At 36.7% G+C, this 13,179-nt stretch overlaps 1 protein-coding gene across 1 annotated transcript; it reads left to right on the top strand.

The window, feature by feature from the left end:
- Positions 1-1,229: 1,229 nt before the first annotated feature.
- IDH3A (isocitrate dehydrogenase 3 (NAD+) alpha) lies at positions 1,230-11,269 on the top strand (the record flags this gene model as incomplete). Its single annotated transcript, XM_010187017.1, has 10 exons — positions 1,230-1,292; positions 3,060-3,143; positions 4,475-4,589; positions 5,137-5,324; positions 5,573-5,706; positions 6,385-6,487; positions 6,566-6,630; positions 8,779-8,863; positions 9,345-9,497; positions 11,027-11,269. Coding segments are annotated over 10 exons (1,074 nt in total), but the record flags the coding sequence as incomplete, so codon positions are not given.
- Positions 11,270-13,179: the final 1,910 nt, after the last annotated feature.

Genomic DNA, 13,179 nt, shown 5'->3' with positions numbered 1-13,179 from the left:
TGGGGTTGCTGGCTCTGAACTGCCCTGAAAAGCCACCGTTATTCCGGGGGCTGTGACAGGGATGTCGCTGCTTTTAGCCTCGAGTAAATGAAATTTCTTTTGTGCCTTTTACTGATACCCTGTTGGAGGGTAAGGCATCGAGGAAATCCTACTTCACCTGTCTGCTAAAATACAGAAAAGCTGTCAAGAGTTAATCACTACACGTGACTTTAAGGTCAGAATGGATCAGTGTTGTTCAGCCGGATGCTCTGCGAGCGTTACAGATGTGGAGCTTATGCGTAACATGCCAGGCCCATGATTTCTGCCGGAACAGACAACTGTCCAGGGCAACTCTGGAGTGGGAATCCTGATGACATGCAGGGGAACTGGACCTTGAGGGCACTCGCACTGGTGTAGTCAAATTCACCTCATTTACTGCTCCAGCTATTGCCTTAAATATATGGCTGGCTATGGTAAACATCACTCGTGTGTTGCAATGACCTTGTACATCTCATGTTGGGTTACAAGTAAAAATAAATTCTAGCTTTAATTGCTGCTGCTCCCACAGCATTCATTACAATATACATGACAATATATGTTTCTCTTAGTGCCCTTTTGCCATACAGCTACGTTTAAGCATGAGTGTAGACTCGTTGCTATGGTGAATTTTGTCTTTAATGTGCATTTCAGTTATGCATTTTAAAAACTCAGGCACGCAGAAGGCAGCAGTACAAAACCAACAGATGTAAAACGTGGAAGAACAAAATTCACCACAGTTTGAATGGAAGAAGTGACACTAATGCCAAGCAGTTTCAAAAAGATTACCTAAAATGTGTAAAGATACTGTGCACTCAACCGGTAGTGAAAGTGTTTGGTTTTTCACTTTGCTTTCCACGGATCTTAATTGTTAAGATCTCTATTCAGTTAGAGCTACTGCAACCTTATTTCAGATGTGTAGTGTGGAAGGACCCAGGGTACTGTCTCGTAACTTCTCCTCACCCCAGGCCAGAGAGGAGCGCGCTGCACGGTGCAGCTGTCCTGACTTTACCCTGCTCTAAGAATACCCGCATGGGATATCAGTGCACTTGGCAAAGCCTTCGTTACTCGTTTCGTTTGCATTTTTATACTACTTCAAGGCAGGAAATGTAAAGTTGTATGAATTTAAAATGCAGATTTGCTGCAATACTGTTAACTTTACAAAATCCCATTTGTGTAGTAAAACAGCATCTTTTTGTTTTATATTCTTGCAGGTTTCTCGATTGCTAGGTGCTTTCAAAAAACAAAAACAGGTGACCAGAAGTTTTGGTAGTGCTGTGAGTATAATAGTACCATTTTTTTCTTTTAAGAAGTTTCTCAAGAAAGGGATTCAGAAATCTGCTTTTATAAGATTGCTGTTATTTTTACTTTCTCAAAAAATAAGACCTAAATAAGTGAACATATATGCTCTTAATGCCATGCTGGATTTATATTGGTTAACTACTGTCTTCGGCAATTGCATATTAAAGCGTAAGTGATAATACAAAAGGCTTTATAAAATTATAGAAGTGGCATGAAAACTTTTCACAAATTATGGACATAAGCCGGTCTTCTGAAACTCATCTGGAAATGGGCAAATATTGGGCAAAGTAGAAAGACTGTTGAGAAGCTTCTCATTTTCATTATTTTGCAGACTTCTCTAAGCACTAGATTTTAGTGTTAGTGTTGCTTTTAGAATACTTTGTATCTAAAGTTCTGCATTTTCAAGGCCTTCTTTAAAGTATTTAGACTCTGACTGTGTATTTCCTTGTAGACCTTTTACCTTTGTATGTGTTTGAGGTGCCCACAGGCCTTTGTTTTCCAGTGAAGATGGCCTTGAAAACTCCTGAGGCAGAAGCAAGGCTCAGCACTACTGCATGCACCCTTAAGTAGGACTTAATTTTAAAGAGGAACTGTGGCTTTTAATTATAAGTTTTGTAGAAGAGCTAGAAAAGAAGCTGAAGTGTCGCTTGTATCTTACACAGTATTGTAAGATTGAGAAGGTCAGGGATCTCCGGTTCCATTTGTACCACATTCCTGTTCCAGATGAAATGTCCTCTGGCTCAGGTGGAGTCCTGCTGCGCTGCAAAGCAACACTGCAAGACAGCACAAAACTCATCTTGAGGAATTCCGTCAGTTATGCGCTTGCTCAACAGCAGTGGTCTTTTATCCGAAGCTCTGCTGCTTTTGTTGTGCACAGTGAATTTCTTTGGCTCAAATTAATTAATAATAGTCAATATATATTGAAATTCTGAATATTTTGTGTGGAGAAGGATGGAAACATATCTTGCAAGTTTATTCTAATTAGGGTTTCGCAAGTAACACTGTATCTGAGCAGGGTTTTTTGTAGGTAATAAGGAGCCTTGACAAAACTGTTGGGGATGTTTAAATAAAACAAAAAGAGCCGGGGTACGTACAATTAGCATAGTGATCATAATTTATTTTTTGTTATGAAGGTGGAGTAGTTTCTTCCTCTGTTATTTAGTGAGCCTCGGCTGTGCAATTTATTTCATCTGCTTGAAGATGATAAAAGAAACAAGACTGAGAACACTATGGGAGGAAAATAACTTTATATTGCTGAAATGGGTCTGAGATTTTTAGGAAGTCACTTAAGTTTAGAGATGCATGAGATATTTTTTAAGTGAATGTAGGATTTCATAAATTTAATCTCTGCTAGCTGTCAGTATTATGCAGCATGTTGATAATACTGGACACATACCGGTAACAGAGCCGTAACTTGGTCACATTATCTCCTCTCCAAATTTCATGCTGAGATCATTCCTTTCAAGTACCAAGCAGGAACCTGCCTTTCAGGTTAAACCTATTTTGAAACAGGAATAGGTAGTAGGCAGATTTTTAATCCATTGTCTCAAAATACGTGCACGCTCCCTTTGAAAGCAAGCTAGTCATTGCTTCTCTCCAGTACTGCTGTTCTTCACAGTGATATTTGCTCACTGAAACTTTCTTTTCTTTTCCAGTAGTTACTTGGTTCCTACAACACATGAAAACGTATTCTATATAGAAAACAAGCATTCATTTGATCCTACTGATATTTCTTTACCTAGGTACAAACAGTAACTTTAATCCCAGGAGATGGCATAGGACCTGAAATTTCTGCGGCTGTCATGAAGATCTTTGATGCTGCCAAAGTAAGTCATATTTGCCTTGCACGTAAGTTTATCTACAACAAGTATTTACCACCTGTATTAAAAATGTTTTCTCTTTAACTTCCAAATAATCAAGTCATGTTTAAGCTCTTAAAACTTCTTGACAATAGAAAGAATCTGAAACTTCAGCTAATAAAATACAGGATTGCAATACCAAGGCAGGGCTTGAAACTGTTAACTGGCAGAGGAGTAGAGAGCAAATGCTGAGTTTAATTTTTGGAAACATGAAAATATCTCATGTAAAATCTTGTTGATGTAGCAATCCTGAGCAACTGATAGAGGATGTTCTTTCATTCATTGTGACTTCCAGTGCAGATGAAAGCGTGTGAAAGGACTGTCTTATTTTTAGAAATCAAAATGCAATTACTCTGCTGCACTGCCAAGCACATTTACTTAAGTGGTATGAAAACTAAGTCTATCCAAGAACTGTTTTACTGCCTATCTGAGGAACTTGACCAGAATTTCTCCAGTTTCCTAGAAAGGAAATACAGCTTTTCAGGAAAGATGCCTGTTAAATTGTTCCACATTGGTCCCTTTCTATTAAAACTATCTGACTTAGATTTGGAAAAAGTGAAGTTCTCTTTAATTATACATGAAAACCTTACAACAGTTTTGGTTGTTTCTGGGGAGTCAAGCAGGAGGTGTGGAGGAGTAAAACCTAAGTGTGTGTTTGAGTGCATGTGTGCAATACGTAATCAGATTTGCTTGTTTCAAAAAGGATTCTCTAGTACATTATGCTTAGATTGGTTCTGTTTCCTTATGAAAGCCCTTGAATCTTTTCCTTTATGGTCCTTCCTGATGAAATGAATGGGTGGCAGCCAGTCTCCATTTAGAAGATTCCTGTGGTAAATGCAAATTCAGAAAGCATTGTGGAACATTTGTAGATTTTCAGTTAGATAACAGATATATCTGTGTTGTGTACTGTCTTCCAGGCAGCATGGATAATGAGTTCTCAAGGAATTCAGTTGTCAAATGTCTTGTCTCTGGTATACAGCTCTAAGAGCTTGAAAGAAGTAGCACGTATATTGCAACTCTAATCAATTCTACGTATATGATGCCTAGGGAGGCATCTTGTAGTATTCAAGCTTATGATTATATGTTGCTCATACTATTTCATTTGAACTTACTTAGTTACATTTTTTAAAAATTGTTTATTCTTGAGTTCAGACATCTCATGTTTACTCTTACTCACCAGAGAAAAATTGTTTAGAAAGGCCTGGACAAAATTCCTTATGCATCTTTTTGTGAAAGGGAAGTTCGAACTTGAAGCATAAGTCATGACACTTAAGTTAACATAGAGTAAATGTGTTTAGGCTCCAATTCAGTGGGAAGAGAGGAATGTTACAGCTATCCAAGGACCAGGTGGGAAGTGGATGATACCTCCAGATGCCAAAGAATCCATGGATAAAAACAAAATGGGACTAAAAGGTACTTTAGAGATTAATACAAACACATTAAATACTGTTGTTTTTATTGTGTGTCTGATTTAAAGCTAAAGTCCTTCATCTGTAGCACAATAAAATGGCTAATTATAGAGGACAGCCTGTCAGGTCATCTTTTGTGATCTTAAAACAGTCCTTCATTTGAAAGCTATAATCTTCATAGATATTCTAGCTATTATGTTAAAGGTGAGTATTACTTTATGCAGAATGCACCTCTAATGCAGTTATTATACAATAGTATGTGACAACTATATTCCTAATGAATAGTATCTTTTTATGTTGTTTTCAGTGAAAACCTTTTGTAAAAACTATTCCGAGAAAGGCTCGCAATTCGGCCTTTAAACAGCTGATGAAGATCACTGTGTAGTACTCTTGCTAGCACAGAGAATTCCCATAGCATTTCAAGCATAAGGGCTAAATAGGAATTTAGAGATCTTCTGTAAGAGTACCACTTCAGCTAGAGTTTCAACTTTAAAATTCATGGAGGTGTTTATCTTCTCATTCATTCTTGTGTTTCCTTTTTTTTTCTTCAGGGCCTTTGAAGACTCCAATTGCTGCAGGGCACCCATCAATGAATCTGCTTCTACGTAAAACCTTTGACCTTTATGCAAACGTACGTCCCTGTGTCTCAATTGAAGGGTACAAAACCCCATACGCAGACGTGAACATTGTCACAATTCGAGAGAACACAGAAGGCGAATACAGTGGAATTGAGCATGTGGTAAGTTGCTGGAGATGTTTCTGTTAGGTTTTGTGTTTCATAAACGATAACTTTGCCAATCTCAGGGGTCTAGTACTAAGACATTGGGTGCTGTTTAAGTTTGCTACCCATAAAAAAGTTACTACATTGTGAAATACATTGGTGAGGCTGCCTCACTCAGAATTCCACTACTTGGTTCCAAATGTTCATACTAGTGACTTGAAAAATTGGCTTACACTTTTACTGTCAATGCAACTGCTGTCTTTCAGATTGTTGAAGGTGTGGTGCAAAGTATCAAGCTGATCACAGAAGCAGCTAGCAAGCGTATTGCAGAATTTGCTTTTGAGTATGCCAGAAATAATCAGAGAAGCCATGTTACTGCTGTGCACAAGGCAAATATTATGTATGTTGACACTTCTTTTTGAGAACAACAACAAATAGTAATACCTATTTAATGATAAATAACTTTTTAAGTCTTCCTCAAATGTATAACTTTTGTTGATACTAATGGGAGTAAGTAAAATGGACAACAAGTGAAGTAAATGCCTCCTAGCTAAAACGGGCAATACTGACCAGTATTGCTAGAGCTGTAGTAATTACGTTCTAAAGTTTTTATTAGTACGTTTGTAGTAATCCTGTGATTATCCTTGCAAAGTTCTTATTTTAAAAATAGTCTTTAGCTAGGAAAATTAATTTTAAAAACTGAGGATGAAAATGGCTGGTGTCTTTTACAGTTTCCAAGCCGCTTTGTACTGAACTGTGTCACAAAACATGATATGAGGTGACACCACCTTTACAAACTCAGTAGGACTTTAGTAAATGAATATGAGTTATCCTAAGAATTAATGTATGCCTATTAAACTACTGATACAAAAATATTTTAGGAGGAAATTTAAAAAGCATAACTTCTCTGACTGTAATATATTTTAAATATTATTTATATTTAACATAAGGGATAAGTAACCACAAGTTAAGTTTTTGCACTCTAATATTTTTATTTAATCCTCTGTTGCATGCAGTTTTATCTTCAGCATTGCTTCCTTACAATAACTGCAACATTGTCTTGCTTATCTACTTGCAGGAGAATGTCTGATGGGCTTTTCTTGAGAAAATGCAGGGAGGCAGCGGAAAACTGTAAAGATATTAAATTTAATGAAATGTATCTGGATACTGTGTGTCTGAATGTGAGTATTTAGATGGTTTAACTGTGGTTATTTTTTAGTTTAAATTCTTAACCTTAATGAAAATATACTTCTTTCTAGATGGTTCAGGATCCATCACAATTTGATGTGCTTGTTATGCCAAACTTGTATGGTGACATCCTCAGGTATGGAGATTTTTTTTTAAGCTAATGCAACATGTAAAACACTGTTACTTTCCAGACAGGTATTCAGGTTATATGTTAGCTGATTTTATGCATCCAGAGTTTAAAACTTTGTAAATCAGACTTTGGGATGAAAGGACGGTATTATTACACTTCAGGTATTAATATTTTGTTAAAAGGGGCTATATGATGAGAACGTGCTTCTTATTGAGTTTCTGCTTATGGAGCCAATGAATATCATTCAGATGAGGCAGAAGAGAAGTTTCTCCAAGTCTGTGAAGAATTTAATAGCTCAACTTATAATTAAGAACACTTAGTTAGATAGTGGGGGAAAAACTGTCTAATCTTAAGCACTAACATGGATAGTGTAAGATGACTGGGACCATGATGTTTAGAGCAAGCTAGCCATACAGTTAAATGATTCTACAGTCAATGAAGAATGAAATGTGTGCCCTCTTCATATCGTACCAGCTCTTGGTTTATGTATTGTATTTTTTCCTTATCTTCAGATTTCATATTTGAATAACATCAATACTAGACGTACTTGATGTCTTGAAGTCAAAATCCATTCTGTAAAATGTTTATGTAGAGTGTAATTTCAGTTAAATATTGCGTGTAAAATTAAGTGTCTTAATCTGAACTTTTAGGTGTATAACATAACACTGCTTCTCCTTGAACCTCTAAGGAGAGATTGAGAAAATAGCTTGAATCAGAATTTGTTTAAAAGTTCAACAGCAGCTATTTATATCTTAGGTTCCATCTCCTGTTTTTGTACACATAATAAATGTAACGGTAACTTTCACATAAGAAGAAATTCTTCTTGAGCTTCTCCTAAAATGGCACTGTCTGATAAGTGACTGGCTGTCACCTCTAAGAAAAATCAGACTTCAGCTAATGCTTCTTGCTTTAAGAATTGGTAGAGGAGTCCATAGGGCCCTCACAGCAGTTGCTACGCTGTTAACTAAAAGAGATCAAATCAGATGAGTCCCGTCTTCAGTGCTATTTCAACTCACTTTACCTACTTCAGTATCACCAATTTTAAGCTTCTCATAGAAATTCCATAAAGAATTCAATCGTTCTAAAAATCTTCAATAAATGTGAGTCTGTTGTTGAAGAAGGGCAATTTTGTCACTGGGGAAAGTTTCACCCATAGTGCTTTTTTTAAAGCATGAACATAATGCCAGACAGGTTTTGGACAGTTTTCTTGGCCAAATCCCTTACCTTAAAGCATTAAATACCTAAAGTGACAAATGTAGACTGTGTTGTTGTTTTTTCCCCTGGAGTCTATGCAACTAAAGCTAGTAAGTTTCTTTTAGCTTAAACTTAAAATATTCTGCAAGATCATCCAAACTTTTCTGCTTCTTAGCCCTTGATTACCTAAGGTGTAGGCAATATAAGGGTATGCTAAAATATTGGTTTGAAGAGCCTTGTTTATCAGTATGTTCAGCTTTGAGGGTACAGTATGATGACTACAGGCACAGTTGGTTTGTCCTTCCCCCTGTTAATTTTTGAGGAAATCAAATGCAATTTGCTTATGTCCGATGATCTATCTGCTAACGTCAGACTTGTGACTTACAGGCTATTCAGTAAAGCAAGGGGGAAAGTCTGGTGTCACCTGAAACACGTTCCTTAACCTACATCCAGTAAACTTTAAAACTATTAGTTATTCATATACCTGAGCAAAGTTCTCCCACATTTTTAGGAGGACTTTACATATGAGAAGTAGTTCTGCAGCCTTTTCAGAGGTAGTAAAACTTTTAGATAGTTACAGGGAACTGTACAATTTCTGCTAGTTTTTCAGACTGCTACAGGTATTCTGTGCTTCGAGTACCTTTTGTTGTGCCTATGTCTGTCTTAATCAGCTTTATTCTAGTACTTGGAATTTCCTTTTAATTTTCCTTTATTAAGTTGTCTCCTGCTAGTAGTTCTACAAATTTGCAAATGTTCCAATAGCGTACAAGTGGCTCACAACATCTCTTCTTGCCCAATATTATTCTCAGACTGATGGGTATGTAAAGTTATTGCTGCAATGAAATGAGAAACAAAAATATTTTAATACCTCACAGAGAGGGAACTGCATTTGGAAAAACTTGTGGGTTTTTCTGTTTGGTGTTTTGGTTTGGCTTTTTTATTACTTGTTTGTTTTTTCAGTGACTTGTGTGCTGGACTGATTGGGGGGCTTGGAGTAACACCAAGTGGAAATATCGGTGCTAATGGAGTTGCAATTTTTGAATCGGTAAGTCTTCTCATGAAAGGTACAGTGGTTATAGCTACTTTGTCTCAACTTGAGAATCTAAAACTTTTCCATGACGTGCAATGTGACTGTCATTTAACTAAGCTCTCCGTAAAACTATTTTTTACTATGGAGATGCTGAAACTTTACCCAGAGATAGTAGTTAAGTTTTTTGCGCATGCATTTACTGACACTTCATTTTCCCCCTTTTTCATAAGAGAAATACCCTCTGTGAAATAGAACTTGAGGGGCATAATTAGGAGATATTAGGCAACCTAGTTCCCCGTTTCTGATGCCTTTCAACTGAATTGTTCTGGTGTTATCTTCTTTCCACTAACTGTATCACAGTACAGTAAGTCCTATTTTAACATGCTTGTGCATGAGGACTGTCTCTCAGGTTGCTTGCATACACTTGAATTGCCTGGGACATTTTAAACACCATATCGACATCGTAACAGATGATGATCATAACTTTTATTTCCAGGTTCATGGAACAGCACCAGACATCGCAGGAAAAGACCTGGCAAATCCAACTGCCCTTCTTCTGAGTGCCGTAATGATGTTGCGTCACATGGGACTACACAAACATGCCACTAAAATTGAGACAGCTTGCTTTGATACAATTAAAGATGGAAAGGTAAAATAAGGGTGTGCAAATAAATGCAGTGAATTAAAATCATACTCTATCACAGCAAAAATGAACTTGGACCATTAACACCAGAACAGTGGATGACCTGCTGTACTGGCCTGACACATGAGCAGTGCCACTATACTTCTCTGATAGTAATTGTGTTATCTTTGGTGGTACTAAATCTGCCCACCTCAGTAATAAGGACTGCTGCAGCATTCCTTGTGTCTCAGTAATGCTCATCTTACATTGCCACAGCTTTCTTAACTCTAAAAGCTAGAACTGGATGTCTGTTTTTCATGAAAGGGATTAGAGGTTTAAGTAACTAGGGGTATTTCACTTGTGAAGTTTATAATGCACATGAAGCATATATATTTAAGTCTGGATCCTGAAGTGAAGGACTTTCACAGGCTTAATCATCCACTTTGTTTATAGCATTTTGGTTGATAGTAATACTTCTGCTCCTATTTTTTTCAGGTCATTTACTTTCTTTTTTCTTCCTAACTGCTTTCACTCCTTTTTGGACAACAAAAGAACAGTTTTTATCCAGCATTTACATTTTTCCATTACGGTTCTATGTGATTTCCTTTTGGCAATAAGTGATTCCGGATTTAAGACTCAAATGGGATATTGTGGGGGGGGGGTGTGGCTTCTGCTCTGAAATCTGACATGAATTTTTGCTTGTAAGATTATTGGTTCACTCATCTACTTTGACATGGACCTTTTCAAAACACAGCTGGAAAGATCCCGAAGACTGAAGTTAAGGAGGATTAGCAATTAGCCACGTTGGTTCAATTATCTTGGGCATAAGAAGCTGCTCTGTAATTAAAAGTAACAAACATGTTCAAACAAAAAGCTGTCATAATTTCCTAAGTGGTCTGTTTGCAGCTATCTTACTGTGTGTAGGAGCCCGTTAAAATAAAAAATTCTAAACTTACAAGTGAATAAAGAGGTGCTCCTGTAAGGTTCCATTTACTGCTCTGGAAATGAAATCCTCCACCTGCAGGTCAGTAATTCTATGGCAGATAACACAGTGCAAGTTTTGTGACATAGCTGCTTGTTTACTAGTTACTTACAATGTTATGAGTACATGCTCACAATGGAAAGAATCTTTTGAAGTTGAAAAAAGCATAATGCAGATAAAATGACAAGATCCTAAAATAGTAACCTTTATTGCCTCTGATGCTTGCTGTTTCTCCCTTTCCTCCCTTTCCCCAGCCATTTAATTAAGGTTTGTGTGTGTGTCATGTAAGATGAAAACTAATGATTTTAAGTTACATCCTAGATTGCTTTAATCTAGCTAGGGGTAGCAATGTTTGATGTTCATAGCCAAGTTTTTTCTATCTGCTTCAATCTGCATAGTCCTTATTGATGAAGGCTACATGGGATGCAGAAAAACTCAACCTTGATGTATTGGTTCTCACCCCTATTTAGTATCCATACACAACATATAAGAAGAACATGCAGAACTGTTTAGAAACAAGACTAGCTCTGTAAAATGGTTTAGCAACCATTATTATTTTTTTTCTTTCTTTCAGGTCTTGACAAAAGACTTGGGAGGTAGCGCCAAGTGTTCGGAATTCACAGAAGAGATCTGCCGCAGAGTACGGGACACAGACTAAACGATTCTCATGCTACTTGTAATAACTCCAAGAGGACACATCACCCGAAGTACGGTATATGTAACCTGGTATCCATGTGTATCGTTTGCTTGTCTCAAGAGAGCAAACTTTTTAGTTATGTCCTCTCCATTAATAAATTTAGTCCAAATGGCTACAAATTATGCTTGTGCCTGCTTTCAGTGGACTTTTTCCTAAGTGCTTTGTCTTATTTATTTTTTTTTCTATCTGGTGAACATTTTTATGTAAGTGAATTCTTTTATTGCCACTGTAACTGTCTACCGTTTTCCATTTCAGCTCGAGGTTTTTACTTTCCACAAATAAAAGTTATGCAGATAAACCAGTAACAGAATTAGTGAAATGTAAAAGCACCTTAAGGGTTAAAACCTACTTTATTGATCTTACTGAAATATAAAAGATAGGTTTTCAGCCTAACAGTAGCACAAGATGACCTTCAAAAACAGAAACGGGTATAAAATAACTTAAAATAGCAATTTCATGTTAAAAGCAATGAAAAAAAACCTACTTTAGATACTCCGGTGATTCATGACATACAGCGTTTAAAGGCACAAATAATGAAATACAAAATTCTAGAGATTTATTCTGTTTGTGTATTTTTAAAAAGCCTGGAACCATTAACCAGCAAGGGGTGAGACTTAATGTCGAAGTAAAGTTATTTTTGAAGTCTATATACCAAAGTAATTCTTACAAGTTTTCCCCCTCTGAAACACATTTTACAACAGAGTTCTAATGAGAGAAAATTATACAAAATTACTTCTGCCATAGATTATGAAGGGAAAGTATTAACTTGGCAAATTGATACTAAATATTTCATGACTACTGCTAGAATGCTTTTTGTGTTGTACCTTTATGCATAGTCTGTTCTCTGTGTCTTACTGTACTGACTAGTAATTTTATTTAGAAACTCTGAATGTAAGGGACTAGTCCTAAATGGATTGAGACAGATCAAAGGTTTGGCTCTGGTGCCTACGTTCCAGAAATACACTTCATCCCTGTTCAAGGGGATCTGAGGCGACTTTTTCCCTGCTTACTAAGCTTAATGGGCACAAAAGCACCTCTTTTCCTTCATCACATGCAGATCGTCATACGAGTCATTCTGATCTGTATGTCTTAAGGTATGCCTCCGTTAGTACACCCTACAAGAAAATAGTTATTTTACAACTCGTGCTTTATTTTAAAACTCATGATTATAGCACAGGATTATCCCTACTTCCAGAATCAGGCTTCTTAAAGCTTAATTCTATTAATAGATATTACTCCACTTAGTTACTTTCTATTAAGACCATTTAGGCTGGTTGTTTCAGAAGTAAAATCAACTTTGAGTAACTACTCTATAAAGTAAGCATCCCAGCTTTTTATAGTCTAACAACATGGAGAAAGGACAATGAGCTTTATTCCTCATGTGCTCTGCTTTTGGTGAATAGGCAATGTTTCTTTCTGTGTTTTACAAGCTGCTGCTTCCTTGTTTCCTGGAGATTAATATTGTTAAAAAACTTCTGAATTACCAATACGCACAAAATGGGGGAAAATAAACTTTTCAAAGTCCTACTGCTTGTTTTGTTTTTATAATCCTAGGCTGCTATCTTGTCTTATGTGTTGGGCTGACTGTTGGTACTTGCAACAAATCTTAACTTAATAAGATGTGTAAGACTGGTAATGGAACTTGCATGGAAACAGTGCCCTGTTTCTGCAGGTTTTTGATCCAGAACAGTGGCTGTAGCCTGCCACCTTGTGTTAGCCATTATAACACTGCCAGAGATCACTCACTAACAGCAAACTGTTTAGACAACTTTCTGCCAAGTATGTCCTTCACCTAATGTGAATTTTTTTTCTATAAGGGGAAGAAGAAATGCAGCTCACATTTGTCAGAACACACTGACAAACATTGCTTCTAAACTCTTTTGCTAAAAAAACCAAAACCAAACACACAAAAAAGGGCTGTAAACGATTTTAAAGATGTTTCTGTTCTAAATAGCACTTTAATGTAAGTGCTCCTTTATTTGCCACTTTATGTCATTCAGTCTTAGGTAGCTGTTTCCTCAACTTTTTTA

This window comes from Mesitornis unicolor, unplaced genomic scaffold, assembly GCF_000695765.1.
Source record: "Mesitornis unicolor isolate BGI_N332 unplaced genomic scaffold, ASM69576v1 scaffold33276, whole genome shotgun sequence".
Lineage (NCBI taxonomy): Eukaryota > Metazoa > Chordata > Aves > Mesitornithiformes > Mesitornithidae > Mesitornis > Mesitornis unicolor.
The sequence above is the reverse complement of the archived record's forward strand: the minus strand, read 5'-3'. Positions and strand labels throughout refer to the sequence as shown.